We start from the raw sequence: 27969 nt of genomic DNA on the forward strand, positions 1-27969 counted from the left end.
TTCTTCACTCTTCTATTCAATTCTTCTCCTGCCATGTTGCCCACTGATGTGTACAAACCCATATCCCCTCCCCCTTTCCTCCCAAATAATATCATCCTCTCCAGCCCTCCTTTACTTTATCTTCCTATCTCAGCCCTGTCTGTATCAGGCCTCTCTCCCATCATTCTGATGATCTAAAGCCATAATACCGGAGCATCTATTCTCTTTCTAAGATTTTTTTCTCTCTGTAATGAATCGTTGGAGCAAAGGCCTTACTTTTACTAGATTCTGAAATTTAACATTTAAATGTTAACTTTCAATTTCTTTTAATTATACATTTTTTTAAAAAAACACAATCTCTGTAAAGTCTATTTTTCTGAGTGTTGATTTTTTTAAGATTAGCTACTCCAGGGCAGATTGCTTCATATAATGAATGTATACAATAGCTGATAGTTAAATAAAAATGATAAGTGTTAGAGAAGGCAATAATTAAGGCCCCCTAACAATATTTTTTTTATCTTTAATAAAATGAATTTACAACATAATGTTTCAGGAGGAATACCTTGCAGAACGAAGCTGTGAATTATAGAAGACATAGATGAGTAGGGGGTTGTAGAAAACGCAAGTTAAATTGTCAGGCATGAAAACATCATTATTTTGGGGAGTTTTAAAAAATGTTTAATTACATCTTTGACAGTCCACTTCCCAGGGGTGTATTATGTGTGTCCTTTCTATAGCTTCTCAGAATGTATTATGGCATTTTGCGATATATACAATTTCAGACTCATTATATGGTAGTTCTACTACCAAAGGGAATGCTTGGCAAACCCCAGTTGGATATCTCAAAACTAAGCCATCTCCTAATTTTTCCCCCCTGAAAGTTGGCCAGTGCTGAAACAAGGCAAGAAGATTGGGGCTAAAGTCATCTACAACAATCAACTTCACATACGTGCATCTTTGTTAATTTATCAAATGCTCCCCACTTCCTGCTGTACCTATAGACAAATTTATTGAGCCAAAGCCTTTTCTTTCTTTCTCCCAGTGACATCCATCTGAAATGACAAATGCTATCAGAAAGGGCATACTAATTCCTCTGGTTTGTAAGACAATCGATTCACGGAATTCTGCTTTTTGACATTTCCAGCCAGGAAAACATTGCATGCATGAAGTGGAGGGCCAGTTCAATGGACGAGATAGGACTAATTCACACATTTTTAAAAAATGATCAGATGTGGTAAGCCACTTGCCCATAATACCTATAATGAAACAATTGCTTCTCATATGCTGGGCAAGCTAGGTCTAGTATCATTTTGAATTGATCTGTCAGAAAGGGTAACTGTATGTCTCTAAAAGAGCCCCACAGTAAAGCAACCTGACAAAATAATGGAAGATAATTGTGCCTTCATAATTCTTTGGCAGGTAAGAAATCTTCTATTTCCCAGAAATGATTCAGCTCTCAAGGGCAGTTCTAGAGGGGAAATTCTAATGTCTCTGTCAAATTGTTGCTATTGGTTTCTTTTGTTGGAATGCAATCATCCCTTATTTTGTCTCTTATCCATCTTGAATGATAGGCAAGGAAACCACTATTCCATTTTCTGTAAATGTTAAATCCAATCCTCCCGGTCAGTTTTAAAGTTCTGAGTTCTGTTCCATGGTTTTAATAGTAGTGTATCATAAAATGAAAAAGATAAACACACATCCTACAAAGCTGCGCTGCAGAAAAATGAGGTTCTAGCATGTGAAATATTCCCACCAAAAGGTAGCTGGATTTTTTGGAGAGCTTGCCTTTTGATATTGACAGTGGCATATTTTAATATTGTGGTTGCCTGTGCTTTTAATCAAAATGCAAAGTAAGATGTAGCGAACCTCCCTTTAAAGGAAGTGTTTGATGTAAAGAAACTGCAAATTATGTTCAAGAATTGTTTGCAACTTTAAGATCAGTTAGTTAAAAAAACCAAAACAAACCAAAACTCTTAACTTGTCAGAATTAAAATTGACACCTTTCCCCCAAGCCGAGAAAAGTTACTGCATCGGAATGATTTCTGTACAGGAACCTCTGTGGATCGAGTCTCAAAAGATGTTTCTTCCCCCAAAGAAGTCCAGTTTAGTCCTTCTTTCTAGGCTGGGTACAAGTCATCTGCTTGTTCCATCTGCTGGGGAATGCTAACTAAGCTTCTGTACAAAAATCATTGAATGCTTCCAGGATGCTTTCCTGGCAGTAGTTTTCTGAGGACAGCTGGGTAAGATGAGAAGCAACAGCTTGTTCCTCCTCTCCAGCTTGATCACTGCTTCTACCTTGAATGTGATGCCTTCATTAGTAACCACCATGCTATCCCGCTTGGTTCAAAAGTGCCTAATCAAGAGGAATAAATCTAGAACAAAGGCATTTGACTTCCAATAGAATCCATCAAGGCATAATTAGGATGCTAAGTACTCTGCTCTTCAGCAGCACAGAATTAATACCCAGCAGCACTTAGTGTGTCTGGAGATAAACATGGTTAATTGTTCTTATGCAAATTGGAGGAAGATGCTAAGACGTGAAGGGTCCTTATCTGTGGAGAGCATGGAGGGCTAACATTGCAGCCTTGCGTTGGGATTAGCTCATGCTGGTGCTGGCTGCATACATAATAGCTAAACTTTTATTGAGGTTACCGACAAAAAAAGTAAGTTTTTCAGTTATGGGGGAAATAAAGACAGGTGCGTCTTAATGTGCCACCAGTCACCTAGAAGAATACTAAACATGCTTTTATTAATATAACCGATCTCATAATCTATTGCAAATCTTAGTCTTTTTGACTTGGGCAGTCTTTGTAAGTCCTTTGTAAAGAAAGCCCAATGTTTGGAGCATTATTTGAAATAGTCTAAATATAATACCTATGAATTGCGATCTTAAGTTAAAAAGTTTAAGAAGAATTCTTTAGGATTCTTGTCAGAAAATAACATTTAATAAGGCACAAGTTCAACATAGATATCACATAATTTTCTTCCTATCGTGAATCGGCTTGAAGGACGTTAACTATCATCATATTTGTGCCACTTTGGTAACTTTGTTGGAGATACTTCCTCCTCCCTTTTTGTTTATTTTGTTTCATTATCTCGAGACTCCATATTATACTCTGATTTTTCTTTATAAATCTTTCACCTTTTGTACATTATCCCAAATAGGCGAAATGTGTGAATTGTATTAAGATTGCACACTTTAGAGGTTGCGTTTGCTTTTCATGATGTGCATTTCATGTATACATTCCATGTATGGTCACAATGTTTTTTTATTTACTTTGACTCCAAATATTTTCAGTTTTTATGTAGCATACTCCATTTGAACCAGATGTAGTGTGGCAATGAGGAGATGCCTTGTGCCACTCCTATTTTATATCATATGTATACTTTAATGTCTCTCTACTGTCAGGATGTTGGGATTGTCTTGTTGTGTTTTGGCAGAAGTGCAATTTTTTTTCATTATGTGTTTAAAAATATTCTCTGCTCTATTAAATATTTATAAAAGTTTTTTTTAAAAAAATATCTTTCCAGTTTGTTCAATTTCAGGAGGTTTTACCTATAGTAGGTTTCTATGAAATAAAAACTACAGCCCAGAGAAATATATAGCATTTGTGTATTCCAGCCTCTGCTCTGCTTCCATTATTTATTTTGTTGCATGTTTACTAATACTTCTCATGTAAAACAAGATTTATTTATAGAGTGACATGTTAATACTTTCTCTTTTGTGCTTTTTTCAGTGTTTCTAAGTTGCAACATCCTGCTTCGGCCAGTTTAATGCTCTCTTTTCAAAAATATTATTTTAAAAATATTTTTTGGTGTAATTGTACTTGTGAATAAATGAAGATCAAAGTCCTGGGATGGGGAGAAAAACAGATTGACCTCTTGTCCCTTTTTTAGTTTTTATTGCTAGAAAGAGGGTGAGATGTGAAGTGGCCTGTTAAATTAGCTCTTGATTTCTGTCGACTGTCGCCTTTTCTTGGTGCTTGCCCTGTTTTGTACAGATCAAGCCTTCTCTTTACTTTCTCTTTATCATGCTCTGTCCATGGTGAGAATCATGCTCTGTCCATGGTGAGAATGCTCAGGAATAACACTAGTATTATTTCTTTGGTCAACTGTTTCTGGGAGAAAGGAATGGAGGTGTTTTTTTTTTTTTGTGGCCTTGAAAGTCAGCTTTCACTGAGGAATCTAGTAAAATGCTATGAAATCTTAATTCTGTTAATGACTATCTGCTTAGAAAGTGAATATTCTGAGTCTTTCCATTTGCGGTATATAAAGCCTAAAAAAATAGGTAGTTTCTTCTAAACAGATTCACCATCAGCCAGATATGGTGATTGGCCTCTGTGTTTCTCTGTCAATTATCTGTAAACGTTGCAAACATTACCAGGTTCTTCTCTCATAATAATTGCAGTTAAAATGGAGAGGGGGAATCCTAGTGTACAGTGTAGATGTACTGTATCTAACTGGAGGTCTAATGCAATTAGTTGACTTCCTCTTCATTCGTACGGAGCATCTCTTTGGAATGAAGAGTCTTTTATCCATGCTTGTGCTCTCAAGCATCAGCTAAGATAAGTCATTGACAAGGGGCTTCACATACAACAGACCAGATGCCTGCTTTTTACAAAAAAAGGCTTCTACATTATTTTCCTCTGGAATTCAAAGTGATTAATAAGTTAATCAAAATAATTATATCCACAAAATAAATGGAAAAAGAAATCAAACATGCAGTATAATTGGCAACCAGCATCTCCAGAATCAGCAGCAAGCCAAAGTTAACCCTGGGGTAAATTTGCCTTCTCAATCTTCTCCAGAAGCTTCCCCAAAGAGCTGCACCTGACCAAGATAAAGAGACCAACTTATAGAAGGAGAAGGCATGCCACAGTGAGAGCAGAGCAAGTGGAAAGGCTCAGTTCATGGTAACCGCTTGCTTCGTTTCTGTAGTTAGAAGAACTCTGACACTGCTGTCCACTGTAGCCTGCTGAGGGTCCACTATAGAGAGATGTTTTTCAAGGCCAAATGCCCCTTCAAGAGGGCCTTGATCCAGACAGCAGAATTTACTTGTTTATTATTGGTAACACTTCTATATGTATATTACTAAAACCCTTGAGACCTTTGTATATGTGGAGACATCCAACTAGCTTTGACTGATCGCAAGAAAGCTAAGCAGGGTTATGTATGGATGGACGTCTACCAGGAATCCCAAGGCTGTAAACTAGAAATTGAAAATAATGTCCTGGCAGAAGACAGTGTCAAAGCACTTCTGTGTTCCTGAACAACAACAACAACAACAACCCCAAACCATAGGTACATGTCCAGGTACTCTCCAAAAGCTGAGTTTGACTGATGGAAGCACACACATCCCTGAAGTAGATTAAAACAATTTTTACAACTGAATTTTAGATGTCCTGATTGTTAATGGCTTTATCATGAAAATGTCATACAACCATTCTGTGGTAAATCAGGATTCAGATATTACTGCTGGAATGAGTGTTCCATGCTTTTATCCATCCCAAGCTATACAATATATAGTTGAACAGCATTTCAAACCTAGTTCATACTGAGAAACTCTTTAACAATCTCTCAAAGGAAATCGGCAATTATATTAAAAAGGCACACAGCAAGAGAGCTCTGGTGCACATATACATATATATATGTCCTGTAGAGCATTCTCACGGTTGGCTAGTGCTCTGACACTTGATTTGGAGGACCAGGTCCTGGTGGAGGATTGCTTGGTGTTTTTGTTTCTCATTCACTTCCAAGGTCTCTTTGTCTCTCCTTTCTTATGGTTCTGGTGACAGGCACGATCCGTAAGGCTCAGAACCTTCTGAAACAATATTCTCAGCAGTGTCTAGATGGGAAAAAGGGGGCCTCTAACCTCATTCCTATAGAAGGTAATCACTTCTTTCTCTTTTCCTCACTCTTGGGTTTTGGATTTCTATATGCAAGTCTTCCGTTAGCCTTTAGCCTCCACTGATGGTAGAAATAACAGAGCTTGTTTAAGAGTCAAAAAGCCAGGAGAACAAAAGTGATGCATATAAAAGAGTAGTGGGTTATTATTTATATAGTCATCTAAATTTAGGGATGCTGATTCTGTGATGCAATTTTGATTGGCTAACAGAAGTTCCATGGTAGCTTGGGGACTTTCCCCCCCTCACATTCTGTCCTTATATATTTCATTTACATAGGTAGTAGCCCTTTCAACCTTGATTAGATTAAAATTGTTCAACTGAGGTGCAACTTCGCGCTAGCCCTTCCTCCTCCTAGGGAGTCCATGTTGAAATAAAGCCAACAACTGTTGAAAATTGTGGTTGCACTTGCTTTTTTGTTCCGAGGCTGCATTGCGTCATGACTTTATCCTGCTTGAAACTGCTACTACTGCTGTAGTGTCCCACCATAGGGTAGTAGGTTGTGTTATCAGGATTTTTTTTTCTAAATGTTTGATGAACCAATAAAACTCAAAGGACAAACACTGGTGCTATGATGGTCCTGGATAAACCGCTCCTTCTGTTAATGCCCACTGACATCTCACTAGGTCATGAGCATGATTTACGAGTTAAGCATCTTTCCGATTCCTTGGTTGACAAGCACGGGTCAGTTGCTGGTAAGTACCATATAAAACAGTAAGGCTGACTAATTTGACTTCTTTCTTTTTTTTAGCATTTCTTGCAATATTCTCTTAGAATGCTTCCAAGAAAATGTTGTTTTCCAGAATTAGAATGGCTAAAATTGGCAAGATGTAGAGGAGCTGTGTTGATTACTATGCTGAAAGTTATTGATGTAAGATGCAAAGTAAAATTTAACAGGGCCATAATGGAAGGCACAGAAGCACATTCATTGACTGTAGGAGCTTGTCTCCTTTGCCACTCTTGCTCTCATCCCCATCCCAGCTTAAAGTTGCTGCGTCAGATCACTCTACGGGATTCTTTGCTCACTCCTTCCTGCCTATTTTCAAATCTTGGTAATTAATCTTTTCCCCCTCTTCATTCTGCTGGAATGCATTTTTATGCACATATCATAGGCATGTTCCATATATTTGAGTAATGGATAGATGTACAGGTTCTCTTGGCATATGAAATTGAGCAGACTGTTTCCTTACACAGAGTCAGAAGGAACATATAAAAATGGAATTAAATACCTTCATTCTGCTAGCTCTTTCATCTTTACAAAGACCCTAATTTGATAGGGAGCATTTCTTACATTTCCCCCCTCACCTAATAGAATATATGCTGTTTATGACATGGGTATGTGTAATGGCAAAATGGATGTCTGTTCTTTCCCTATGCATCATGAAGGATATCACTTCAATCATTTGGTGCAGCAGATAGCATGTTGTAAATCTATATCCGCATAGTCAGTGCAATGCATCTTAGTGACTGGCAGAAAGTAACTGATGCATTCACAGGACCAATAGATACCATTCTCAAGCAAGATTCTCAAAAAAAATCTTATTTTGGCATTAAATGAAAACTTATCCTTATCTCTGTCCCAGAATCCAGACATTGTAGCGTCATTATATTGAACAATAGTTATGAAAGCCCCATTCTTAATTTTAATATTAGATAAAACCAGTTTCCCCTCAGTTCAAAACATAATGCAGAAATGTGATTCTCATTCCAAAAATGCATTGCTTTTTCTGGACTGGCCATTTGAGATAGTAGGAGGGAAAATATTGTGTATGAAAACTTCTTGGAGTGGGGAGGGAGGATAGGGGGGAAAGGAAACTCATTTTGCAAATAAAACCAGCCAGTTGGAAAGAAGAGAAGAGTTACGGTATATGACAAAACAGTTTTCAGAACACACATAGTTTTGCCAGTGTGGAACATTCATCAAATGCTGCCTAAGCAGTTTGATGTCATACAACTGGTAACAAATGCATCATTGAATTTCTGCAGATTGGGTGGATTGGTTGTTGGATGCTGGATGAGAAAACATCAGCCATAAAGAAGTGAAGCAGAAGAATCATGTGGTGGAACTGTTAGGGCATAATATATCTTATTTAATGAATGAATTCTAGGGGTAATAATATTTCCAAATACTTCCATAATTTCATTAGTTATGAATAATATAATATAAAAAGTTCTAGAAACTCTTTCAAGAGTATTAGTTATTTCCTTTGAAACTACATCTTTTGACTGATGAACATAGGAGCACTTTGGAGACATACCAGATTCTTGAGGTGTGAATATTTTTTTAAAAAATCACTGTTTCTAGCTATAGTATGCTTTTATTCCTGGACTAAAGACTTCATTAAGAATGGAGTATGTTATTTTAGACGATATCTGAACCTAGTCTGTTGAAAGTATTGCATTGTTTATTTAAGAAATTAGAAATTTGATAAATTAGCATTGCTTTGATATGTAGAGAATTTACAAATGATAAATGTTAAATAAATGGTAATTGATTCTTCTTAATTAAGTTGTAGATTAATTCCCAAATTCCTAGTCAGAAATATATAAGATAGGAGCTCTGCAGGCTTTAGCAAAAATGTATTGTAAAGACATCAAGTATCAGTATTTATAGTAATTAAAGAATGTACAAGAGAAAGATAACAACTCACATTCGGTCTTTCTTCTATATATGTACATTTTAATGTACTTTATACTACCCATTTTGATAATTTTGATAAAGTTTTATCTTGCTGATAAAAAGATGGAACATCCAATATATATTATATGTATCACGTGGATGTATTTGCTTGGCAGGTTTACCTTGTGATTAGATAAATGGCATAAAGTTGCATCACTTAAACAATTGGTAGACTTTAGTTTAAATATTCTGCTATATTTGACTGTTCTGTATTAATTCATATGTTTATATGTCAGCTAAAAGAAACTAGCATCTTACGTTCTTTTATAACCCCCATAGGAAGAGATGACATGTTGGACATGGAGATCGATGCGTACATCCACTGTGTGAGTGCCTTCATAAAACTGGCCCAAAGCGAGTACCAGCTACTAACTGAAATCATCCCAGAGCATCATCAGAAGAAGACATTTGATTCCCTTATTCAGGTCTCTTCAAAACATAACATGTCCTTCCTTTGGTTATACTTCAAAATCCCATATTCACTTTTGTAACTCAACTAATATTTGCTTTTCTATAGGAGTCTTTAGACAACTTGATGATTGAGGGAGATAATATTGTGTCTGCAGCCCGGAAGGCCATTATGCGTCATGATTACTCAGCTGTGCTGACTATCTTCCCTATCCTAAGGCATTTAAAGCAGACAAAGCCAGAATTTGATCAAGTTTTGCAGGTAATGAAGCTATGGCAGAATCTACTAGATCACATAAACTCAGAATTCAACATCTAGTTTTTCATGGCAGAGTAGTGATGGTCGCAAACAGTTGTGAACTATAGGTGTTTGATTGACAACCTGCGCGTCCAAAGTCAAACGAAAGAGCCATAGATACGAAAGGCAAACGCTGAGATGGGTAGCTATAGAAATCAAATAGTGCCCTCTGGACTAGTAAGCAGAACTAGTACGAAGCTCAAAGGAAACGGTTCACAGAAAGCAGGAGTCAAGCTAAGCAAAAACCGGTTGGTGATTACTACTTCCACCTGCTGTTCCTGTTTCATTAGGAGCCACAAGTCTAGGAGGAACCCCAAGTGGCAGGCCTGCTCCTTGATGGTACTACCATTTCATTCAGAGTTCTGGAAACTGAAGAAATAGTATCTCCCTCTTGATAAAATTACTCTGCTCTGCTTCATCCTGTCCCTCACAGCCTTCTCGAGCACCAGGTCAGGACCTCTACTACATACATCTCTTGCTTGCTTGCTCAGGAAAGAGATATACAGTATCATTAGCTTTCATTCAATGTCAGTAATAATAAAATTGATGAGTGTCCCACATAAAAGTATAAAACAGATCCCACATGACCAACTCAATTTTTTTTAATTGTCACTAAGAAAAGGGTCTCCAAGTCTCCAAGCAGGGGTTCATAGCAAAGGTGGTGGTACTCTGATCTTATTCCTAATCTCTTTCAGCCTGACCAAATGTAAAGGTGGAAACTGGAAAGAGGGCATCTCTGAAAACAAACACAGCAGACTCACTGCTGTGAAATGCCTGGCCATATAAATCATTAAGAGAAACGAAAGGAAAATAATTTCTATCCATATAGTGGAACTACACCAAGATGGACTTTCATAAGGATAGCAAATATTAAATTGCATTGCAAGAGCAGGGAAATCAGCATAAGGAATAGTGGTGATATGCTTCCTTCTGCCCAGAGGTATACAGCTGAATTGTACAGTCTCTGAAACTTCCAGAGAGTTTTCATATATATAGGGTTCATTTCACACAGATGCAATGTCAATTCTTACAGGACCCAGGTTAGACATTGCTATTGTTGTAATTATTATTATTTAAACTTGTGTGCTGACTGAACCTCAATGATGGTAATAAAGAAAATACAATAAAACATGAAGGAAAAAATTAACAATTCCTTATCTGGATTATCTAGACCTCTCACTGAGATGAAGTGAGAGGTCTAGATAAAGAGCTGGGTCTTTACCGCTCTTCAACAGTACAGTGGAGGCTATCCAGATCTCGAGGGAAACCTTGTTCCAGAGGGCAGGTGCTACCTCAAGAGAAGATGCACTTCCAGGGTCCTGAGAAATGACATTGCTTAAGTGAAGGAACCTGCAGGATTGAATTGGCCTGATAGATGTTATGGGAGACAGGCAGTCTCTCAAGTAACCAGGCCCAATGCCATTAAGGTTAGTCGCTTAAGTAGATTTGCCCCTAAAAGCATGGAACATTGTTTTGGGAGTCTTAACTTCTCAAATTAATGGTGATAAGTTAAGCTGCCTTGCACGATCATGAGAAATACTTTAATGCACATGCTCAGCTGAGGCAGGAAATGGAGTAATATTAGATAAGATTCAATCTGTCAGGCAGCGCGTGCTGTGCCTAGCAAGGCATTTAATCGAGAAAGTTTTAAGCTTTCCTGATTCCGATGTAAACCTTATGTGAGATCTTTATGCCACAACAGAACTCTTGAGTTATTTGCTTCGTTGTTGGTTTCTATTAGTTGCTATCCCTGTTTTTCAATTGTTTTTATGCTGTGACTCATATTTCAGGGTACTGCAGCCAGCACTAAGAATAAGTTACCAAGCCTCATAACCTCAATGGAGACCACAGGAGCCAAGGCTCTGGAACATTTTGCAGACAATATCAAGGTAATTATCATCCCACTGGTGGTGAATTATCTCTTTGCCACCAAAAGCAATCCAGCAAGCTTGTGGAAATATTTCAGTTAATGTTTCAGTTAATTTTGCGGTAATAATCACAAAACTCCAGAAGCTGTCCTGGAGAAGAGAAAGAAAATCTGTCTATGTTTTCTTGAACGTAAGGCACATTTCTGAGTAAGTGCATTGGATAATACCTCTCAGTCAGAGGCATTTCCAACCATATAACAAAGTTCTCGCCCTTTTAAAATCTCTGCATTTCGTCTGACTGAAAAAGAGAACATTAATTATGTGTAAATCAAACATACTGATGGAGGTGGCTTAAAATATGCATCTATCCAAGCATCTTTTCCCCCAGTTACCAGTAGGTGGTGCCCTTGGTCTTTAGGGCTATGGAAAGAGTGAGGTGGTTCAATTCATTCATATAATTTATCAAATCAAATTTATTTATCAAATTTATTTGCCACCCATCTTGTGGTTCAGGCGACTCTTTGTAAAAAGAGAAGATAATCATTTTAAACCGTTCTTAACTATTTCATCAATGTTTTTTTCTTTCTTTCTAGAACAATCCAGATAAGGAATATAATATGCCAAAAGATGGGACAGTTCATGAACTCACCAGCAATGTATGTGAAAACAATTCAGAGTGTCTTGGTAACATGAAGCCTATAAATGACCCCTTCTCTTTTGTTTTGCAGTAGTGGGAGAAACTTAATTTTGTATGATTAAACTACTTTTCCTGTCAGAGCCTGGGATTAGTCTATTGGAATTAGTATCATATCTACAACTTCTGCTTAGGCATTTTTCTTCTCTCATTTTATGTAGTTTATAGAACTTTTGCTGAGACAAGGATAAAGGTTTTGCATACTTCTCTCTTCTTTCTGGTTCTTACGTTGTATGCTAAAGAAGAAATGTGACTTAAATGGGAGCCGTGTTATCCCTAGTCTTGTTTCTTTCCATGTGGCCATATGTACAGATGGTGAGTTTAAGCTCCAAACCCAGAACCTATGAATACTTGCAACACATTAGGGACCTGCTATAGCTTTATTAACTTTTTAATGCTTTTCTTTTACACACTTTCCACCATTTGTATGGTCCAGTTGTCGCATCGGTTACGCAAATTCAGAAATACGTACACAGATCTATCTACTGAAGTACATTTAGGATTTCTTCACAGGACGTTGTCCTTCCAGGTCACAAACATGACTCTCGAGCCTATGTTAGCCAATCTAACACTCCTTCTGCTAAAAATCTCTTCCTTGAATTGGGATTTTGGGAAATATATTATCTATCGGGGTACACCAGCCTTTCTCAGTTTGTCTTCTAGATCAGAGGTCCCCAACCTTTTGGGTACCAGGGACCGGTTCCGTGGAGAGAGGTTTTTCCACGGACCAGAGGGATGTTTTGTGTGTTGCCTGCATCCCACGGATGGGGCTTTGCTTGTGCGGACCGGCTGCTGGCATGCCGCGGCTCGGTACTGGTCCATGGACCGTGGGTTGGGGATCGCTGTTCCAGATGGATAGGACTACAGATTCTAGAAGACGTAGACTGAGAAAGGCTGGTGTACCATGATAGATTATATATTCCTCAGTAAGAAGTCATGATGTTTGTACAGTTCGTTTAGTGACCGTTTGAAGTTACAACAGCACTGAAAAAAGTGACTTTTGACCGTTTTTCACACTTATCACCATTGCAGCATCCCCATGGTCACATGATTTATATTCAGATGCTTGACAACTGATTCATATTTATGACGGTTGCAGTGTCCTGGAATCATGTGGTGCACCTTATGGGACCTCCTGACAAGCAAAGTCAATGGAGAACCAGGTTCGCTTAATAACCGTGTTACTAATTTAACAACTGCAGTGATTTAGTTAACAAATGTGACAAGAAAAGTAAAATGGGGCAAAACATTTCTCACTTGGCAACATAAATTTTGGGTTCAATTGCGGTCATAAGTCAAGGACTACCTGTACAGCATTAACATGCTATGATTGGGAATCAAAATGGGTTTCTGGAAATGGACAGCTGAGCTGGTACAGACATCCTTAACATTTCCTATTTTAAGTATCACAGTCATTCTGTCAAAGAAGACCACTTTCTTTCTGAAAAAGATATAGGTTTGTTTGGAAACATTTTGTTGTTACTTTGCTTGGCTATGTTAAGTGTTAAGACAGGGGTCTTCAAACTTGGCCCTTTTATGACTTGTGGACTTCAACTCCCAGAATTCCTCAGCCCTGGCTGAGGAATTCTGGGAGTTGAAGTCCACAAGTCATAAAAGGGCCAAGTTTGAAGACCCCTGTGCTAAGACCATAAAAATTACAATGATATTGTTGACAATATTTTTGTCTGCCATAGCAGTAAAATAACAAGAAAGACTTAATTGGGACTGGGATGCTATTATAAAAGTCTTTTCCTGAGCCCAGAACATGAAATAAACAAATATCCCAAACATGAGGGGGGGAAATTAACTATCATAAAAGTGTTTTATTTTGGCTTCTAAGATTAAATCTTGGAAAAGCCCCTCTAACTCTGGATTCCATGAAGTACATAGCTGAGATACTCAGTTCTTTTGCTTCAGCTCATTCATCTGGCAACTGGCTGTTCTGCCTTTTTTGTTCTTTTCTGCTTTTTTCATGGTCTCTCTTCCAGTTGGGAAGGACAATGAGATCCACCATACTCTTCTGCACTAGAAAGTACTAGCGTTGCATGCAAACACTAACCTGGCTTATCTTTGGTTATTTCTGACATTAGTCAAGAATGTTCCACCAATTTGAAAATAACATCTTTGGGATTCCAATCTGGCAACGACTAGGCACAATATCTTCCTAGGATTTGCATGCAAGCAGGAAATGTTCCTCAGTTCCTCTTCCTCTGCTAGTCTTTGCTAACATTGCCAAGACTTTCGTCAGAAATGAAATCTGTCTGTTTAAAAATTCATAGGCTCTGACAGGAGTATTGTGTTGCTTTGTGATCTCTCCTCTCCTCTGGAGTAGCAAAAGAAGAGTTCAGCTTGCTAAGGAAAATAGCAGGAATGGCAAGTAGGAAGGCATAGGTGGATCTCAAGAGGTTGGTAAAGAGTATCTCTGTGGTTTTAAAGGAGGAAGCAGCAAAGTCCTGACAATTCAGGAAGAGATGACAGAGTGGGGAACGTGATAAATCAAGCAGCATTGAAGGAGAATTCCTGTTGAGGCTCAGTTGTAGATGATCTCTGAGCAGCTGTTCACGCATTTCAGCTGAGAGTTAAACTACAAAATACATTAAATATGTAGGATGCAGCTGGTCTTGTATGTTTGCTTATAACTGTATAAGCACAGGGAGGGATGCTGATAAGATAATATGCCTGGAGCAGAATTTTCCTCACAAGGATTTATTTACTTTGCAAAATTGTCTTCCCTCAATACAGCCTTTTAAACATGGATAACAAAATTGTTGTCACTATTTTTATTTTTAAAAAACCTTTTAAATGGTGAGAACCACAAATAACGTCTGAGGGAGATTCTCAGCATCAGTTTACATGTGCTGTTGGTCAGGATCTCTTGTTTATGCTTTGCACTAATGGAAAGAAAGTAAAGGGCAGTTACGTGCTGCATATTTCACACATAGGTGGTTTATCCTTTCACATGGACAATTGATTTATTGCTTGAGCAACAGAACAAAAATGTAAATAATATTCTAAGCCTCAGATTCCTTCCGTAGAAAGAGATCTGCTTTATTTCAAGCTCTGAATTAGATGGTATTTAGGATTGTGCTTAATAGAGGCTTGTATTTTTATATTATTTTGATACCAATGGCTTCTTGACATGGGTTTCCCAGAATACATATATCCTTTCTTAATGGATTTAGAACTGATCTTTAAAAAAACAAAATGGAGGAATACCCCAGTAAATTTTTTAAAAATCCATTGAGATCAATGAGCGTACAGGCTATATAAACAAAGGTTTTGAATTTCAACCCTGACTCCTCTTGTTTTAAAAATGAAATTTAATTGAGAAGATTTAGTATTCTGAAAACATATTTATCTTTCACTGTGGTAATTCATTATATCTCCATTTTATATACTTATAATAATCTTGTTGGTTGACAAAATAGTATACTTTTCTGAAAATGTATTTATCGTAAACAAATACTGTACATTCTTCTGTAGTGGTCCAACATGCCTCTCCTCCATCTTATAACTTTCACTCCATTTAGTAATAACCATTATTCTTTATTTCAAATTTGTAATCCATAAAAGGGCAGTAAAAAAATTAAACAGAGGCTTCTATTTTTGTGTCCATAACAGTAATCCTTGACTCACAACCATAATTGAGCCTAGAGTTTGGGTTGATGAAGCCTAGAGTTGGCTTATTTCCAAGAAGTACATGCCTGTTTCCAGCCAAAAAGATTAAAATTGTGTTTCATGTGACTGTTGGACTCTGCAAACAGCTGTAAATGCAAGCGAGTAGCCAAGTGCCCAAAATGCAGTCACATAATCCCTGGGGGGGTGGGGTGTCAATTGCCAGATCTTTGAAATGGTTTGTAACTAGCTCTGTGGAAGTCTGTCCTAACTTCGGACATTTGCTAAATGACTGGTCATAACTCTAGGACTAACCGTGGGTCCCTTTCAGCACTTCGTACTTCTGTAATCCCATGCTCTTCATCTTCCCCTTTCCCCCCCTTCATCTTTCCCTACTTATTTCTTTAACATTGTCAACCAATCAACTTCCTTAACAAATGTAAACATTTTTAGGTAGTCCTCAACTTACGACCACAATTGTGCTCAAAATTTCTGCTGCTAAGCAAGACAGTTACATGAGTTGTGTCCCATTTAATGACCTTTTTTTCCACGTTAAGCGAATCATTGTATATTGTTAAATGAGTCATGTTATTGTGAATCTGGCTTCTCCCATTGACTTTGCTAGTTGGAAGTCAGCTGGGAAGGCTACAAATGGTGATTACGTGATCCCAGGACAGTGCAACTGTCATAAATACATGTGAGTTGCCAAGTGCCTGAATTTTGTGCACATGATCATGGGAATGCTGCAGTGGTCATAAGTGTGAAAAATGGTCATAACTCACTTTTTTCAGTGTCATTGTAACATTGAACAGTCACTAAAAAAATGGTTTTAAGTCAGGGACACTGGTAGATATATATTATATATTTATTTAATTCAAGAACATAATTCAAATGAGGCAGTTGTTTGAAATTTAACTCTTATTCCAAAATTCTGGTAATCTTTTTGCATTTAATTCCTTTTAAATCTTTTGGCTTTGTTCTTTTTACTTTAGTCTTTCTCAGATTGAAGTTATACTCATCCAAGTGGCTTTATTGCTCTAAGGCCGTGGTGGCAAACCTATGGCACGCGTGCCACAGAGGCACACAGAGCCCTCTCTGTGGGCACGCAGACCATCGCCCCAGTCCTGGGCCTTCAGCTGAGTTTTATAAAATCTTTTCGCTTTAGGCCTCTGCCACCGTGTGCAAAAAAAACCAAGGTTCAATCAATCAATCAATTTCAACTTCTCGCGGGGAAAAAAAAAGATCTTGCAAAGTTGAAATTGATTGATTGAACTTTTTAGTCCCACGCAGTCAGCCGTTACCACCATAGCCATGCCTACCCAATTGGCCACGCCCACCAAGCGGGCCATGCCCACCCGCCACCCAACGATTCATAACTGGGTTTGGGGGTGCAGTTTGGGCACTCGGTCTCTAAAAGTTTCTAAAAGTCGCTGCTCTAAGGTCTTTATGACTTTAAATTTGCTCTATTTAAACATGCTTAAAAAGTGGATTGGACATACCCAGTGTCTTTTAAACAGGCCTCACGCAAAGCTATGAGCGTGGTGTTTTCTTCCACAGCTCCTGGCGCTCTAGTCACAAATTGCCCAGAGTCTCTGCATCCTGTGGGCTTTTTTACAAGAAGCTCCCCACCACCACCACCACCAGAGTTTGTATGGGGGATCTCATGGCTCCTGCTTGGGCATATTGCTCAATTGTCAGTCTTTTCCTCTGTGACATCCCTACTGTTTTTGTGGAGATGTGCCACCGGTAGTCTGCCCTGTTTACCATCCAGAAGTCTCCAGTTGCTATCGTCTTCGGGTAAGACTAGAAAAGAGTTCTCTCTGTCACCGGATGAGCTGCTCCCAGTCAGCAGAGTAGTAGTAGGCTGGATGGATCAGAGATTTCATTCTAAAGTTCTTTTTCCTTTCTCTTTGTAGGCCATTCTCTTCCTGCAGCAACTGCTGGATTTTCAAGAGACTGCGGGGGCCATGCTGGCATCCCAAGGTACCTACACCAAGACTCACGAATGCGTTCTTGGCACTGATTAAATTGCTTCCTTTGCTTGCTTTGAAGTCAAACCTCCTTACAAGGATGTGTCTTATTCACTTCTTGCATACTCAGAATTCTGCTTTTGGTCTGGTTGCAGTAAAAACTGCTACTGTCTTAAGTAATTATAAATAAGCTTAGAGAGCGCTCTGGCTTTTCTTATCAGCCTCTAAATGTGTTGCTAGCTTTGGGATCCTTGAAAACTTAAAAAGGAGGCATGTAAAACGGCCTTTTGTCTCCAAAATCCAGCATCTTTTAGTGAAATCACATTTCCCAGGTCGTTCTCAATGTGTGGCAAAGTTGTTAGTTGGATTTTATAACCCGGCCATAGCAGCACAGAACATTCATTTGATTCTGAGGGGCTATTTGATAGAAGACAGTGAGAAGTTTCGAAGTCCTTATTTCTGTTAAGAGCAAAAATCACATCACTGGCTTTCATATTAACCTTTCAGGATGTGTAACATAGCTATTGAAGATTATTTCAGGAGTGTTTTCCTACGTAATTATAATGTTTTTGTTTATTGTGACTTTCCTTGAGGTCTTTAAAATGGACATCATTTTTGTCCAGTCAGATCCATGCTAAGAAGGTTTAACTTGTGCACCTGCATCTTGCATGTGAACAGCTACCAAACAATATTTAAAACATCAAATTCTGTCCGTGTCGCTACCTTTATGCCTTCTTCACTTGCTAAAAAGGTTGTTGGATAAAGGCAGTTATAGAGCCAGCTTCTTAACTGACCCTTAGAGCGGCTGCTGGTTATTAGTGAAACTAAAATCAGCCCACACAACATGGTTTTGTGTTTTTTTCAAACTGATGCAGAAGTGAGGGAAAACGTGAAAACTATAGAAAGCGAATGAGATATTTATCAATCCCAAACTTCCTCAAAACCTCTTTTTGGATTCCAGGAAAACCAATTCACAGAACAGAATGTACTAAAAAAAAATTTTTTAAAAAAAGCTAGGGAAGAATTTCTTTGGCTTCTGCCGTTCAGTTTTGCCTACTTGAGGCAGAATGTCACAGCTGAGACTGGCAGTTCAGGCTGCAGTCTTTACCCGCCTATTGAAGGGTGAGCACCACTGAATTCAGTGTGGCTGGCTTCCGACTAGGTGGGGGATAAGATGGCACCCTCTAAAAAGAAGGGGCTCCCCTCTGCCAAATCCATAGCACTATCTGTTGGTATCTTCTGCTTTGTTCTGGAAAGTATGGTTGTTTCTAACCTGTCTTTTTGAACTTTGCCTTTCTTTATTTCCTTCTTTCTTTTTTCCCCCCTTTCAATCCTTTCACCTCAATTCTGCCTTAAATTCTGTAGTTCTTGGGGACACATACAATATACCTTTAGATCCCAGAGGTAAGCAGCAGCAATATTTGTACTCTCCGCATGCGTAGCTAATACTACTGTCTCAATCTCTCTTTCTCTCTTTGTATCTACTTACAGATTTCTGTTTAGTTGTGTTTTTTTTTAAAATCACTCTCAGGAAAAAAAAGCCTACCTGGTTGTCTGAAAACGTCAAAATCACGGGGGCTAGTTATTTTTCCTGCACGTATAGCTGGTATGCCGCTGCCTGTTTTCATAAAGGTTAAGCATCTGTAAAGCAGGACAAAGCTGTTGTTGATGGTGCCAGGTGATTTGCCCTTCATCTGAAGAATTTAACCACTCTTCTGAGCAAATAGCACATTATACACACATATCATCAAATATACCACGAGCCATTCTTTCCGTCATGTTTTTTTTTTTAAAAAAAGCAATGTTGATAAAGCTCTGCTTTTGTACAAGAAACAGAAAGAGGGAATAATTATTGCTGGGTTACAGTTCTTCTGTTCGAACTAATGCCATCCACATACTTTTGTTCCTGATATGGCTAAGGGTGCATCTCTTATTTCTGATTCCACAACTGAAATCTCATTAAGATGGAGATGAGAGGGCAGCTTGGTAAGAGAAGTTTGCTTTGGGAAAATGATAAACAAAGAAAGGTTTTAATTACTCTCCCTGTACCCACCCATATGACAACATACACACTGTTATTTTTGTTTGCTGAAATTGGCTGTCGTGACTCTGTTACGTGTATTGGCATATGACATATATTTTACTATTCGGTTATATAACCTGTCCTGTTCAGAAACCTTGCAAATTCCCCTACTTCCCCTAGAAGATTCAGTATTGCCTGCAGGTGATAATAGATTAAAGGCTGTTAAATTTTTATGAAAATGCATTTTAATTCAACCTTAATGGATCTGATGGCAAAATAAATTTTGGAGTGAGGATGACTCAGTGCGAAACTGCACAGTTCCATCAATTTATTAAAAGAGCTGTGAAATGTTTCATAATAGTAGAAGTCTTCAATGCAGTTCACAGTGATGGAGGTATTTGTAAATGTTATATTACTTTATTTACGATTTTCCAAACTAATCAAAATTCTGGTGATTGGAGCCCTTTCTCCAAATGTTAAGTTCTCAGCTATAGTAGGTCAGCCATTCACACTATCTCCAGCCGAGATTGCCAGTGATGAAGAGAGTAAAACTGCAGGCAAACGATAACTTGAGACTCAGAGATTAAACTGTCAGTTGGTGGGGAAAGCATTTTTTGTTGTAATAAATCCAGAAAGTAATATTTTGGGTGATCTTATAGAAATAGAAGGTTAAAGAAGAAACAAAATGGCCACACCTAAATGATTAAATAGCATATAATAACTAATTTAATTTTTGTTCCTTTCAGAGACTAGTTCTTCAGCAAGTAGCTACAGTTCAGAGTTCAGTAGACGGTTGCTAAGCACTTACATCTGTGAGTAATTTTTCCAAGTGTGTAACACCTTCCCTCTCTCGGGCCCATGCACATTTGACCTGACTTGTTTAGTGCAGTGACTTCTGACAAGACAAGAATAAGATTGTGCTGACAAGCTGATCTTAGTTGGTAGAGGGACTGAGAAGTGGGATAATGTTATCTCTATCTAGAACAGACATGTCAAACTCACGACATCACATGACGTCACGCAACATATCGGAGCTTTTCCCCCATTGCCGGCAATGGGGTGGGCGCAGTTTCCCAGTGACGCGTCTGGCCCACAAGCCGGCAGTTTGACAGCCCTGATCTAGAAAAAGAGGGAAATGCCAGTTGAAACCTCATTTAGATAAGATCATCCAGAATTCGTCCGCAGTTAACTATTGAAATAAATAAATAACAGAGCCTGCATTAAATTTATTGTATTAGTGTTTCCCAATCTGCCTGTGCAGATGTGCTTGAGAATTCTGATTATTGGAGTCCAAATAATCTAGAGGACACTGATATGTATTACTAATTTGTGTTTTATAGTTGAAAGATCCGCCATTCAATCCTTCATGAAGGTTTAGCTCATTTATCAAGAAATAGATAAAAAATAATTACTTTCTCACTACATTTAGTGAGTTTTACACTTGAGAGACTATTATTCAGGAGTTTTTGAAATAGATCTTCATTAAGGATTTATGCAAAACAACAATAGCTAAAATTACATTTTCGAATGAGTACAGTCAGAAAGTACGGTAGGATTAACACCTCTGTTAAACTTGAAAACTTTGCAAGTACCGTAGTCTTTTTCCCCCCTCTCATGCATTTTTTTTTTTTATAAAGGCAAAGTTCTGGGCAACTTACAGCTAAACCTTCTCAGTAAATCCAAAGTTTATGAGGACCCAGCATTAAGTGCCATCTTCCTGCTTAACAACTACAATTACATTCTCAAGTCCCTTGAAAAGTAAGTATAAGAAGATCACTTGTGCACATTGGAAGAATAAACATACTGGATCGTCTGCCATTTATCTCCTTTGTTCTGTTCATCAGCTTCTTTTGTTCCTTCTTTTGCAGAGTTCTTTTTTTTTTTGCTGCTGCTGCTGCTGCTTTTATGTGCTTTCCAAAAAAAAAGTCCTTTGAAGTCTTTCTTCTGTTACAATTATCTTGTGTACGGTAGTGGAAAAAAAGAATAGTTTCAGTGTTTAAAGGTCTTTCATCTTGTCAGCAGAGGGGCTTTTTGTTCCAGAGAGTACAAATCTAAGGAATAATTTTCTGCTGGGAGTTTTGCATTTTTCATAACCAATCATTCCAACTCAGAAAAATGAGTGTTACTGTACAGCTCTGCAGATTCTGTGGGATGTCTAGTGCAGTAGTTTCTCTTGGTATAATTGGACTTGACTGGGCCATAGAATAATGAAATGGAGTTGAGGTTATTCAGATACGTAATGAGCCATAAGAAATTGATACATGCCATCATTTGAGCACTGGACAGGAAAATCTTATCTAGCTTAAATAAAATTAAAGAAAGCGCAGAGGAACCTGGAAAAGGCATCAGGAGTTCTGCTTACCTATCAGTGAGATCACCACAGCCCTTTAACCTGATACATGAGAGCCTGTTGGGTGCCGTGCTGAAGGGGCTGGACTAGAAAACAGGAGACAGTGAGTTCTAGTCTCACCTTAGCCATGAAAGCCAGCTAGGTGACTTTGCACCAGTCATTGAAGCATCCAATGTTTTAAAAAGTCTGAGTCCTGATAATCTTAAAAGAATTGGCTTTTTAGTTTCTATGTTCTTCAAGTACAGTTGAAGGTATCTGTGCTTTTCCTGGAATGCCCTGTCTTCCCAGCTTGCAATTCCCATCAACTGAAGCTTCTCCAGTTGTACAAACCAAATAACTATTGTTTTTGTGTGCATTTCCTGCCACTTTCATTCTCTTGTCATCTCTTGTTTGGAATCCAGTATGTCTTGGGACAGGGAATAAAATCCTAGACTCTTAAAGAGCATAGCATAGAGGATGTTTTTTTTAAAAAAAAAATCAAGCTACAGTAATATTTTTTTTAATTTTAATCCCATTTATATCCCGCCCTTCTCCAAAGACTCAGGGCGGCTTACAATCTAAGCACAAATCAATGTGCTTAGCAATAGTTTTTACCTCCCTAGAAACTGCAGCTTTATCTTCACTGTCTCCCTATTTGCTTAAAATGTTTTAGTGTGCTTAAGGGCAAACACACTCCAAGAAGTCTTTAAAAAATGCAAGTAACACCAAAATGTTCTTAGCAGTTCAGCACCAATCATTTCTATATCCCATCTAATATTCAATGCACGGAAAGAAATAGAAGAAAATATTTTTGGAGTATACTCAAATCAGTTTGTTTCTGATTGATGATAAGCAACTGTTGAAAATAGAAGATGAACATGAGTAATAACTTACGTATATTGCTTAGCTTGAAACTGATTTTCAGTATGAAGACCTGAAAATCTCCTCCTCATTGGTGAATGGACTTTTATTTGGGTGTTCTTTGCTTTCTCTTTAGCCTGATGACAACCAAGACTTCCAGACCTTGCACCAATTTTAAAAAGGACCAGAAAGGAACGCTTAGAGCAAAATTTGAAATTCTTTGCCCCTCCTTCATGGTTGAGGGACCCAAAAGAGCTCTTTAATCTTGTGATGAACCTTGTGAAGATCTCTGGAAAGAAATGAAACCAACTTTTGTTTTCTAAAGGTTTTTGAAACTCAAATAACCTGGAGAAATTTGGAGAACATCTGCAACTCAACATAATGTCATGGTCAAGTGACCCATGTCTTCCAATTCCACCTCCACTCCCCGGAGGCAGGCTTGGTTCTTTGTTGCCCTCATAATTTTTTTCCCCCTGGCTTCCAGTGTCAATTAAAATATGTTGAACACGGAGGCAATTTTAAGTATTACAGAAAGACCTTTTTTTTCTTTACCAGTTTGAAACCGATTCTTCTTTAAAGGCAGAAAAAATGCTGCTCTTTCATCGATTCCTGTTCATTGAGCCCTCTTCCTTTTTCCTAGGTCTGAATTAATCCAGTTGGTAGCTGTGACACAGAAGACGGCAGAAAGGTCTTATAGAGAACTCATTGAGCAGCAAATTCTGACATATCAGTGCAGGTGAGAACTTATTGAGTCATTTTCCATTTGAGTTCAGACCTGACTGCTTTAGTCAAACTCTCATGCCCACACAAAGAGAATTTTAGCAAATTGTGATAGAGGAAGAGAAGACAAGTTGTTCTTCTTGAAAAGGGCAAGTAAAATGATGGGTACCATTGGATTTTAATACTAAATTAGGAAGCAAATTCAGTTCCATCAGGTTGCATTATGAAGGGATATACTGTCCTTTTGAGACTCCAGCAGTACTGGTGCTAAGATAACTTTTGATAAAATATGAAGGTAAAATATGCTGATGAAATCAGAAACTGATGTGAAGATAAATGGCATTTGGCTTCTTATCCTTGTTGTTTAATAGGGAACAGAAAGTTACTTTCTCCTCCTTCCTATTCAACACTGACTCCTCTGACAGTTTGGGGTTTGGTATTATCAGTGTGCTGATGATATCAGTTATATCTTTCGATCCCAGGCTGGCAAAGTGAGATTGACAACATTCTCTCCCAGAGCTTAGAGGCTACACTGGTTTGGATGAGGAGGAACCATCTCTGAATCTATCCTATCAAGACTGAGTGGCTCTGGGTGTTTGAGCCACCTTGATTTGAGGATGTTCCACCTTAAACTTAGGAAAGCCTTTTGATTGCTTCATCTGATGTGACCATTGTGCCCTTTCCTAGATTGGGAGGTCCTTACTTTTGCCCTGATCACCTCGTGGCCTGACTACCATAATATGCTCTATATGGGGCTGCCCTTGAAAACTGACTGGAAGCTTCAGCTGGTCCAGAATGCAGCAGCATGATCAGTGATGGACACTCTGCAAGCTGCATTGGTTATCAGTTTGTTTCCAGATGCTCTTCAAGGTGCTAGTGATTAGCCATAAAACTCTACATGACTTAGAACCTAACTGTTCGAGGGGGTCATCTTGTCTCCCTTTTAATTCTCTCTTTGATTAAATAATGCCATCTATTGGGACTGCAGAATCACACCTTCTTTGGCACAGCACCAGCATCTGGAGTAAGTTTCCTCCTAATATCCACGTGCTCCCACCCTTCTGTTGGTATGTGGAGCCTTGAAGACCTGGTTCTTCAGCTGGGCTTTGGTTAGGGTGACTGCAGCTGCTTTGGAGTTGTATGTGTATTTTTTATTTTTTTGCCAATTTTTTTCTTTTTTATTGGCATGGGATTTTATTATTTGTGTGTGTGTGTGTGTCTGTGTTTAGCGAGCTGCTCAGAGTTACGAGAAGTTAGGCAATGTACAAATTTAGTAAAGGTATCTAGACAAGTGTGTATAAATCTTCTGTTTAATGTAGTAACAGGAAAGGGGGCTGTATTAATCTAAATGTCTGTTAAGTAGCAAATGGGATTTTTCAAGCCTCCCGTAAAACGCTATTTTAGCTAAAAAAAATCTACTTTACTGATAGTAAAAGGAAGCAATAAACATTGAATTGATTTCCCAAATAATGGATTCTGTTGCAGGATCCGATCTGGATCAGTCACCGGGACCAGAAATTTAGTCTTTGAAACTTTCAAACTCATACTGGAGCCCATCCTCGGGGAATTTCTCTTGCACCAGAATGCGTGTGACTACCCAGATATACATAAGCATATTCATGAATGATTACCTTCACCTGTTCATGTCTTAGCTTACCACATCCACTTCTGAGATACCGACAAATTAGTACACAGGATAATTTGAACCCCAAATTATTTTAGTTTTAAGGATTTGAAATGGCAAAGGCTAGCTTTTAGCCTTTGTGTTCATCTACACTGCCACGTCAGCCACAGCTTAACGAAAGCTAAGATGAAGCTTCCGTTCACTCCTGTCTACCTGCATGGGAGATGCCTGGAGAGTGAGGGAGGTCTAGCTCATTTGAGTCTCCTAATCAAATAATGGAACATACCACAAAGTTGTTTCTCATTTGCACATTTATTTGATGCCTTTGGAATCACATCTACTTTGACTGAATCTTCTGTAAATCTATTCCAGCTGGTTAAAAGTAACAGATTATATCTCGGATAAAAACCTACCTGTCTTCCAACCTGGAGTCAAGGTGAGAATAGTTTAAATTAAGTTTTACGAATTGGAAAATTTGGAAAGTGCAGTATATATGTGTCTAATTGCTTAAAACGTGCTTCTTTTGTTCTTCAAATATCAGTGGAAAGCACTGCTGGTGTGCCGTACCTGAAAAGAGAGAGCCGTTTCTCTTTTGGAGGTAGTTGTGGCAAAAACGATCCCTTCCCCATTTCCACCCTACCCTGCAATAAAAACAGTTTATGTAAGTCCAACGCTAATGGGATTTTTATTGCTAGTGTTAACATCATCTTTGCTGGGAATCATATTTTAGCCCAACTATTAAGAATAGTTTTAAAAATTCTTCATCATGCTTAGCGTTCTTCCCCTGCCTCTCTGGCTGCATTTTATTCTACTCTTATTTTTGTGTATTTTAGTGTTTTAAATGGAGGATGTGGCTTCGAAATTTCCATTGCTAAGCAAGGCAGCTTTTAAGAGAGTTTTGCCCCATTTTTACGACCTTTCTGCCCCATTTGTTAAGCGGATCGCTGCAGTTGTTAAGTGAATCGTGTGTCGTCAATTGAATCCTTGCTTGTCAGAAGCCGGCTTGTCAACCGGCATCTATTTATGACAGTTTCCCAGGGTTCTGTGATCATCATTTGTGACCTTCCCAGCCTGTTTCTGACAAGCCAAGTCATTTGGGGAAGCCGGACTTCCTTAACAACCACGTGATTTGCTTGACAACTGCAGTGATTTGATTAGCAACCCTAGTTAAAAAAAGGAAGGAAAAGACAATTTTATTTTTATTTTAATCCCATTTATATCCCGCCCTTCTCCGAAGACTCAGGGTGGCTTACAAGCTTAGCAGTAGCCTTCATTCTATGTATATGCCTGCTTATTAGGGCTTTCGCCCCCCCCCAGTGGCATTATTACAAAGTCAGCTTATTGACAAGACTGACTCACTTAACAACCACCTGGTCTAGCCGTGGAAATTCTGTTCCCAGTTTTGGTTATAAATCTGTATCAGCTAGAATAAAGATGTGCTTAATAATTGCCTGAAAGGGCACTGGAGTTTTCCCTTGGCAGCGCTCTGTCTCAGTGCCCCTGTTAAGAACTGAGGCTGAAGTATCTGCGAGGGAGTTCTTTTTTGCACGACTGTTCTTGTCTGTTCCACAATTAGTCTGTGAGGGCAAACCGGCCCGGTTAAAACGCTTGTAGATAGATAATAAGACCCTTGTACTCTGATCCCTAAATCCAGGATTGTATGGAGCCTAGCACTGAGGTAAGCGCTCTCAAAAAAAAAGTCAAGAAGCAATTTGAACACCACCACTAACTTTCGTTTTCCTTAATTATTTGCAGCTAAAAGACAAGGAGAGGCAAGTGATCAAGGAGCGTTTCAAGGTAATAGACTTGCAAAGACTTTGCAGCTTTTTCCCTCTCACCTGCATGCCTTTTTGTTTGTTCTTTGCGATTCAGTTCTAGATACTGTGCCTTCTTAATACAATCTTTTCTATGGGAAAGGGTTTCAATGATGGCCTGGAAGAGCTGTGTAAAATCCAGAAGGCGTGGGCCATTCCTGACACAGAACAGAGGGACAATATTCGGCAGGCCCAAAAATCCATTGTGGAAGAGACATATGCCGCCTTCCTTAACAGGTGACTCTTTGTCTGTTTGGGGAGAGTTCTGGCTTGGCAGGATGCTGCTTCCTAATCCTATCCCTGAAGCCGCTTCTGGTGTTTTAAGAAGACCGGAGAACCGGAATGCTATGGGTGTGAAGTTATAATGTTGCCCCCAGTGCTCACAAAATACAAGGCTTGTGTGGGGTTTTTTTTATGGCCCATAGGCTTTGCATTGCATGGATTGGCTGGACAGAGTAACTGACTGAACTTTACAGCATGCAGCATGCAAAGTGCTGCTGCTTATGATTCCAGCTATTCCTTCTCCCACTTTATGGGTTGTTTTTGACCTGTTCTAAGTCAGTATTATATACCTGTCGAGCATGTTTAACTCAGACTGAAGAAACTTTAGGGGGTGTCCCTTACATTTTTGTAAACAATGTCCTTTGTTTCTCCAGATGTCTTCTGATATCTGAGCATGATGGCTTTGAGCGCATGAAGTCTGATGCGCCAGAATTAAGAAGGCCACTAATTTCAATCAGCCTTCCCCCCTGCCCTCAGAATTTAGTTCCCATAATCTCCTTTGGCCCTTACTGGCTGAAGACTCTTCTGGAGGGAAACAGGATAGGGGAAATGGATGGTGTTCTGTTGGCTAATGAAGAAGGGAGGGGCAACTGGAGATTGAAGAATATTCTCCTTGCTTACACCGTATTATCTTTGCTTTTTGCCTGACAGGTATGGTAGTGTACCCTTTACCAAGAATCCTGAAAAATACATTAAATACAGAGTTGAGCAAGTTGGTGAGATGATTGAAAAGCTCTTCGACACATCAGCCTGATCTGCTCGTTTGCACATTGGTGATTTTCTAGTCTTCTTTTATTGTGAAAGCCATGGATTAAACTTATATTTATCAAATGTATAAACTTCTAAGAACATGATTTGTGGTTTGTATGTGCTCTTTGGAGATTATAGGAAGACTAATTCC

At 38.7% G+C, this 27969-nt stretch overlaps 1 protein-coding gene across 7 annotated transcripts in view; it reads left to right on the top strand.

Moving 5' to 3' along the window:
* The window catches only part of EXOC7 (exocyst complex component 7), a 43266-nt gene extending 15297 nt beyond the window's left edge, over positions 1-27969 (top strand). For 2 of the 7 annotated variants that reach the window (XM_083357081.1, XM_083357080.1), the window contains 14 exons: positions 5775-5867; positions 6509-6577; positions 8842-8987; positions 9080-9232; positions 11059-11157; positions 11730-11792; positions 17362-17428; positions 20185-20250; positions 21076-21196; positions 23269-23364; positions 25345-25408; positions 26728-26769; positions 26890-27023; positions 27720-27969. In XM_083357081.1, the coding sequence (XP_083213207.1) occupies positions 5775-5867; positions 6509-6577; positions 8842-8987; positions 9080-9232; positions 11059-11157; positions 11730-11792; positions 17362-17428; positions 20185-20250; positions 21076-21196; positions 23269-23364; positions 25345-25408; positions 26728-26769; positions 26890-27023; positions 27720-27822 (1316 nt within the window). In that variant the 3' untranslated portion in view covers positions 27823-27969. The remainder of the gene's footprint in view (positions 1-5774; positions 5868-6508; positions 6578-8841; positions 8988-9079; positions 9233-11058; positions 11158-11729; positions 11793-17361; positions 17429-20184; positions 20251-21075; positions 21197-23268; positions 23365-25344; positions 25409-26727; positions 26770-26889; positions 27024-27719) is intronic. The other 5 variants (XM_083357075.1, XM_083357078.1, XM_083357076.1 and 2 more) reach the window with 4 other exon arrangements.

The sequence above is a fragment of the Vipera ursinii genome (genome assembly GCF_947247035.1).
Source record: "Vipera ursinii genome assembly, chromosome: 2".
In the NCBI taxonomy this organism is placed as follows: Eukaryota; Metazoa; Chordata; class Lepidosauria; order Squamata; family Viperidae; genus Vipera; species Vipera ursinii.